This window comes from Gracilinanus agilis, chromosome 1, assembly GCF_016433145.1.
Source record: "Gracilinanus agilis isolate LMUSP501 chromosome 1, AgileGrace, whole genome shotgun sequence".
Lineage (NCBI taxonomy): Eukaryota > Metazoa > Chordata > Mammalia > Didelphimorphia > Didelphidae > Gracilinanus > Gracilinanus agilis.
Genome location: NC_058130.1, coordinates 62,915,490 through 62,923,349, shown reverse-complemented (window position 1 = coordinate 62,923,349; position 7,860 = coordinate 62,915,490). Strand labels below are relative to the sequence as shown.

The window sequence follows — 7,860 nt, the reverse complement described above, 5'->3', positions numbered from 1 at the left end:
CTCTCTCTCTCTCTCTCTCTCTCTCTCTCTCTCTCTGTCTCTCTATCTCTCTATCTCTCTCTCTCTCTCTCTGTCTCTCTATCTCTCTCTGTCTCTCTATCTCTCTCTCTCTGTCTCTCTATCTCTCTCTCTCTCTGTCTCTCTCTCTGTCTCTCTCTCTATCTCTATCTCTCTGTCTCTGTCTGTCTCTCTATCTCTGATTCTGTCTCTGTCTGTCTTTCTCTTCTCTCTCTCTCTCCCTCTCATGGTGATAAAAACCACTATAGAGATTAGAAGGTGAAAAACCTCGAATATTTCTTATTCTCTGGTGCAGAGAAGAGGGGTGGGGTGGTTCTTAGTGTGGGGCAGGAGTCAGCAGCCTTAAAATGTGGCATGAGTACATTGTATCTCTGTTTCTCCTGGCACACTGGCGTTGGCAGCACTGGATTCCATAAAAGGGGAAGGGGCAGGGAGGATGGGCATCCTGGCTGCCAACATAAATTTGTATACAAAGGAAGTGTGAATTGAGCCCCATTTCTCAAGATAGATGGCCAGTGTGTGTGGAAGATGTTATGTTCTATTTTGGATGTACGGTTGATATAGCAGTGACAACTAGCCTGAATACCCTCTTTGGCATGCATCATGTAAATTGCCATGGTTAACGGAGTGGAAGCTGCACCCCACCCCCATCATCAACTAACCATGAGGCATCTCCCTAGAGGGTTTCTCAAAGTTAAAATTCCATTCTCTACCTGCCCCCTTTATGCCACTTACTGATTGAAAAGAATTCTTTCTACAAAATCAAAGGCTTTAGCTATTAAGAGACTCAGTGGAGTGGACAATCTTTATCAAGAGTTCCTTTATGGAATGTTAGTCCATCCTATCAGAATCCCACTATTTACCAGTCATATTACCTGAGCTGGGTCCCAGGATGTTCTGGTGGGTACACCTGGAGCCTCCCCATCCCCAGCTTGAAGGGGGAGGTCTTGTTGCCCTGTGGCAGCAGCAGAAGGTGTGAATTCTTTGCCATTGAGGTCCGGGGAGGGAGAGGCAGAGATACTAGCCTGGGAAGGACCCCCAGATGGTACATCTCTTTCAGACGGTGACACTGAAGGGAGTTCATGCCCTTGCTTAAGCACTTGTCCTTTTGATGCCACTGTAGTCTCCTCAATTCTTCCCCCATGGACTTCTGATTCCTTAGCATGTCTTGTATCTTGTTCTGTTACTCCCACAGTTCCTATTGCCTTCTGCTTGGTAAAGCCTTGGCTGCCCATGGCCACTGTAGCTGGGATGATTGGAAGTGGTGACAAACTTGGTTCCATACTGCTTCCCACTTCCACACCCTGGTCCACAGGATCTTCATGGTTATTTCTGGAAGCCTCTGGTACTGAGTCAGGTGGGGTACTGCTCGTAGAAAAGGGGCCAGGGACCTGAGATTGGGGTGCCTCCTGGGATCCATTCACTGGAAGCAATCCCTCCTCCTCCCCCTGTTTCTTTTCTGGATCCCTTTCTTCCTCTGGTTCCTCTTCTCCTCCTTCCTCTTCTTCCTCTTCCTCCTCCTCTTCCTCCTCCTCTTCCTCCTCCTCTTCCTCCTCCTCTTCCTCTTCATCCATATCCTCAGGAGGATTACGCCAGGGTGGTTCAACCAGATTCATTGTGGGCAAGGGAGAGGAGAGGCTTGGGAATTCTTGGTCCTGGCCCTTGTCTTCTTCTGGTACTGCTTTCTGTGGCGAGAGGGGAAAGGTGTAATCTAGAGAGAGATAAAAGGTTAGTCCGTTCATTTGTGATTTATGTATCAACTTGAATGGGCTACAAAAAAAAATGTAAAAAACTTTGTTGGGGAATGGAGAAAAGACTGGCATAGCCAGGAGTGGGGCAGCCATTTTAGGAAATAATAGGAGATGTGTTTGGCCACATTTTTGACCATCAGTCCAAGTCTGGACTTTATCTAATAAGTAGTAAGGAACAACTCAAGGGTTTTTGGACTTAAAAAAACCTCATTAGTCTTACAATGGTATGTATGATGAATTAAAATATTAAAAGTGAGGGGGCAGCTGGATAGCTCAGTGGATTGAGAGCTAGGCCTAGAAATGGGAGGTCCTAGGTTCAAATCTGACCTCAGACACTTCCCAGCTGTGTGACCTTGGGCAAGTCACTTGACTCCCATTGTCTACCCTTACCACTCTTCTGCCTTGGAGTCAATACAGAGTATTGACTCCAATACAGAAGGTAAGGGCTTAAAAATAAATAAATAATAAATAAAATATTAAAAGTGGGATACATAGACACTGGGAAACTAATAAGGAGGGTGTGTGACTAGAAAACTGGTGGAGACACCAATGTAAATATGGATGTTATAAGGCAGCACTGATTTGGGTGAGATTATGAATTCAGTTTGGGACACATTGAGGCAAAAGCTGGCAGAACTGAAAATTCCAAACCTGGAATGCTACAGAGGAACCTTTCATAGTGACTCTCTAATGGCAGTTGGTTTTGGGGAGTTGGAGTTTAGCAAGTGACTGAAGAGCCTGTGGATTTGGGGTTATCTCTGTGCCTTGGGAAGTATATTCAAGATCATCTATCAAGCCCAAGAAGTTCAGGTTGAGATTAGAATGTTATCTTGTATGGTGGACATACAGATATATCTTTCTCCCTGACTTCCCCAGTGGATTTACTTGGCTGTTTACCTGGAGTCTCCTGAGACCTGATCCAGCTTGAAAAACATCCAGTGGTTTCATCCATTCTCTGTGAGATTCCCAGTAACCCCTGCCTTATCAGCCCTGCCTAAGCTGGCTGCTTGAAGTTAGTGTTAGAGAAGCCATTTTCCCTGTCCAACATTCTCTTGGCAGTTACCTGTAGACATTTAGTGACAGTTGATCCTCTTACCTCCCTATCCTGCCCTTGTTAATTAGTAAAACCCTTTTGTATAAACTTCCTTGACTTCTCCTTCCCAGACTACCAGAACCCACTGTTAAGTACACTATTTCCCTGGCTGTGTTGGTTTCTGTTATTATGTAATTTCCCCAGCTAAGTTTGTAATAGTTTGTTACCTATTCTAAGTCAGTGAGAGACTAGTTTTACCCTGCTGTACTTGTGTTTTTCTTTTTAATCCTCTACCTATTCCCAGTTACTTATTTCAAAGTAAAATATAAGAAGACCAGAAAGGTAGGAAGAGAGGAGAAGCTAGGTACCACAAAGGATAGAGAGCCAGGCCTAGAGACAGAAGATCGTAGGTTCAAATCTGGCCTCAGATACTTCCTGGCTGTGTGACCCTGAGCAAATCACTTAATCCTGATTGTCTAGCCTTTACCGCTCTTCTGCCTTAGAATTGATACTAAGACAGAAGGAAAGGGTTTTAAAAAAAAAAAGTCCATCATCTGAAAGAGACAACAAAGAGACACCTAGAGAGTAACTGACTTTAAAAACTAGAGTTTCAATTTTATTCTTTTCATAAATATTAGCTATAAATTCTCTTAGAGAAGATATTTTAAAGAAAAGTTAAACATCATCTTAGAATATAAATTCCTTGTCTGAATGCAGAATAAAGCATACTATTTTTCACTTTATTTTCTTTGTGGTTTTTTTAATATATGTCTTCTTCCACAATGTGACTAATATGGAAATATGTTTTGTATGATTGCACATATATAATCTATATCAAATTCTTTATTATTTCAAGGAGTGAGGAGGGGATAGAGCAGTGGTTCCCAAACTTTTTTGGCCTACCACCCCCTTTCCAGAAAAAATATTACTTAGCGCCCCCTGGAAATTATGAAACTATTTAATGAACTCAGAAAAGAATGTAACACAAAAAAAGTGTGGCCATCAACGCCCCGCTGGATCGCTGCAGCACCCACCAGGGGGTGGTGGCGCCCACTTTGGGAATCATTGGGATAGAGAAAAAGAGAATTTGGAACTCAATTTTTTTTAAATTAATGTTAAAAATTGTTTTTACATATAATTTGGAAAAAATAAAAATATTTTTTAAAAAGAATATAAACTTGGGGGCAGCTAGGTAGCTCAATGGACTGAGAGAAGTCCTAGAGACAGGATGTCCTGGGTTCAAATCTGACCTCAGGCACTTCCTAGCTGTGTGACCTGGAAAAGTCACTTGATCATGATTGCCCAGCCCTTACTGCTTTTCTGCCTTGGAACCAATACATAGTATTCTAAGGTGGAAGGTAAGGATTGAAAAAAAAAGAACATAAAAAATACTCATAGGACTATTTTGAATACACCTTTCTCTTAGGCTCACCCAACAAAAACAAGATAAAACAAAACAAGATGGAGCTAAGTCACTTTACCTCTACAGCCCCAGTTTTCTCATCCATAAGAAGACAGTTAGATGAGATGATCTATGAGGTTCCTTTAAGCCTGAACATTCTGAATCTATGGCTGATGTGTATAACTTCTGAAGGCAAACTCAGAATAATGGGTGGAAACTTAGATTTAATCTCATTATCACAGTTACAAAGAGACAGATACAGGGAAGAAATTTCTAACAATTTGAAAAGTTGTTAGGTTCCTAGATTTAATGGTGAAAGAGACCTCCAAAGACATCTAGTTCCATCTCCTCATTTTATATCTGATGAAACCGACCCTCAGAAGCAGAGGGCCTTCTTGCCCAAGGTCACACTGGTATTGTAAAAAGAGATAGGACTAGAATCTGGGGTCTTCTAACTCCAAAGACAGTGCTTTCCCCCAGGGGTCCAATGATAAAATAAACTGCCCAGGAAGTTAACAAGATACCTGTCACTGCAAGTATTATTATCACTTGTTATGAACACTTTAGAGAGGATTCCTGTATTGGGTAGGAATTTATACTGGATGTTCCCTAAGGCCTTTTCTAGATCTGACATCATAAAAATGCTCAGAAAAAAAGAATGAGTGCATGCATATGTAGGGAAAAACATGCATATGAATACAAACATACAGGTAGCAAATAAAATGTATCTACATATATGTGCTCATGTGTTTATGTGTATTGTGCACACATATGAAATCTAAGACACTGAGGAAAGGAAGGAAGAAGGGGCCATGAGGTAAGGGAAAAAAAAGGAGAAACAAAAAATAGGAAGAGACAGATATTGAGTCTTCCCCTAATCTAAGATAAAGACCCATCCTATTAACTTCTCCAAAGCAGATCCCTTGGGTTGGGGCAGGGGAACCAGCAAACACAGATTCAACACTGGTTTTTCCTCTTCTGGAGGGGTCCTCTGAGTGGATTTTCATCTCAGGCTAATAATAGTTCACATTTATACAGCCATTTTACAGCCCATAAAGGGAACCCCTTGCAATCTCCCTGCAAGGTAGGTGGTGTATTATCTTCATTTTACAGGTAAAGAAACTGGCACCCAGAGAGTAACTTGGCCCTAGACCCAGATTTGTGAACAGTGGGTCCAGGCCTAGTATTCTGACTCAGGCCCAGTGCTCTTACCAGGTTGCTACACTAGAATATCAATAGCCTGAAATCCATAATGAGTTCTTGCTAACCAAGCACATTTACACAGCTGCTAGAACAGGCTGTAGAGTGGCTTGCTGCATAATTTTTAAATCATTCATGTGAACTGCTAGCTGCTCCAGCTCACATTCACTAGAGCTCAGTCTCTGGGTCTCTGGGAGTATGGATTATGTCAGGTTGAGGGTAGGTATCCTCTATGACCACAGCTATCTTCAGGAGAGCTAGGTAACTATGAAGCCCTGGGATAAGGTGGTCCTGCAATCCAACCCAAGCCTGTAAATTCAGGGCAGCAAAAATCCTGTATCCAAGTGTAAGGGGGGATTCAGACCCACTCTGCTTAAAGTAAGTGATCCAGGTGTCCAGTCAATCAATTTATCTGCCTTAGATTAAGTGTGGAAAAGTTCTTCAAACTGCAGTGATGGCACACAAGAATAGTATTTGGATAGACTGAGGAAACTTGGCCATGATTCAGGGTCATCTATAAATTATCAGACCAGTTAGACCCACACGGCTTTTTAGCACATTCTTCTAAGCTGCACCAGAGTAGGGTGATGCCAAGGAATGCTTTAAAGACATCTCAGAGCAGAACACCCAGGCTGAGGGAAGTCCCCAGATAAAGTTAACTCATCTCCCAGATCCCCGCCTATCCACAAACACTCTCTTATGCTGCTTTGTCACCTACATATTTCCAAAAAACAGAATTTTATCTCAATCACCAAGAAGCTATAGTTTAACTAGAGGTAGATAGATGTAAATGTAAAGCTAGGCACAGGGTCCAACCTCTACAGAATTGCCAGGAAATTTCCTAATTAATGGTTTAAAGGAATTGTGAATGAACTCAGAACTTTTCATGCAAAATAAATTCCTTGAAATGGAAAAGGACAGAATCAAGCAGACCTTGAAAGTCATTATATTGGTCCCTTAGGCTTAAAGTAAGCTAATTATTATAACAAGGTAATACATTGGGTTTCTTGTGTTTGCCTCTGATACTACTTAACTCTCAAAGGTAGAGGAAAGGGTTCACCATTTAGTGTGCACATGGATGGGCAGGACCTAGGAATAATATTGACATAAACTCGGTGGGGGAGACAGGGAGAGGGAATGGAGATTATAATAACCTTAGGGAAGTAAGTCATTTGGAGTCTTGTCTGGAACCATGCCATATGCATCCTTAGTACTCCATTAGCATTTTTGGAGAGAAGTTACCTTCAGTGGGTCCTAGGTCCAAGGTGGAATCATTCAGCTCTCCTTCATCTTCCCAGAAATACTGTGGTGGCTGCAAAATCCTAGATTCTTCATTCTCTTCACTGGTGAAGCCTGAGCCAGGGGCTCCCAACCCAACTACTGGTCCAATGGCCTCATTTGGCTCAACTGGATCTACTGATTCCAGTCCACTTGGCAGCAAGAGATCCAACAGAGAGGTAGAAGTAAGCCCCTCATGACCAGGTTCCTCAGGCCCAATCAGGCACATGCCCAGGGACACACCTTTGCAAACACAAAAAGAGATCATGAGAGGTTGGAAGAGACAAGGAGGAATCTAGCCTGAAAAACCACTCAAGCACAAACTTTACACAAGTATATAAAGATTTTTATCAATTTATTCTACAATCAACAGAATTGGGGGGGAAGGTGGAATGGAGCTGGAGGGAGGTATAGGGAAGCCCATGTTATGTATGGGGGATGCTGAGCCTCTTTTTTTATCTCTAGGCAGGGTTGGAGAATTCCTGAAAAATGAGTGTTCAGCTCTTTTGGGGAAGGAGAGGAAGAGGGAGAGAGCTTTTAAGGCCTGGGAAATAGTGTATATGGGAAGGTAAGGAAAGAAGTAATATTGAGTCTTGGACCAACCCCATCTAGTCATCTCTCCCCAGTTCTATTAATCTCAGCTGTGGCTAAATAGGTAATTTTTTACAACTTGCTCTGTATTTTAGCTGCAGATTTCTAGAAGTCCACAATTTAAAAGGTAAGGGGAGAGACCATTAATCAAACTAGCATTTCCTAGTCAAGCACCCATAATTCAAGTATCAGAATCCCACACACATGTATAGAGGTTAGAGGAGTACAAGAGGAGTAGTAAAGGGTTGTTTGGGATGTATTTTAACTCAAAGACAAGTCAGTGTATCTCAGGGTGAAGAAAGTAATCCAGTCCTGGAGAAGAGAATAGGAAAGTATCCAGACTGAACATTTTCTTTACAAAGAATTGCAGTACATCCTTGATGAGTAGTTCTCAGGTTCATTTTGCAATTTGTTCAATGTAGTATATATATTATTTGCTTTTTCATTTGTGTTAAGGATGGAAGAGCAAATGTGTTTGCCTGCTTAATTACATGAGCACCTCTTCTACTATCTGTGATCTTCGGTAAGGTCCTTCACCTCTCTTTTCCTCAGTGTCCTCATCTGTAAAATGTAACAGTTGGAGACTG

At 42.0% G+C, this 7,860-nt stretch overlaps 1 protein-coding gene across 1 annotated transcript in view; it reads right to left on the bottom strand.

Moving 5' to 3' along the window:
* The window catches only part of PODXL2 (podocalyxin like 2), a 19,364-nt gene extending 12,414 nt beyond the window's left edge, over positions 1-6,950 (bottom strand). Inside the window, exons 1-2 of the mRNA XM_044676199.1 lie at positions 6,647-6,950; positions 894-1,729 (exon numbers count right to left, since the gene is read on the bottom strand). Coding sequence (XP_044532134.1) covers positions 894-1,729; positions 6,647-6,950 — 1,140 coding nt within the window. The remainder of the gene's footprint in view (positions 1-893; positions 1,730-6,646) is intronic.
* Between the last annotated feature and the right edge of the window lie 910 nt (positions 6,951-7,860).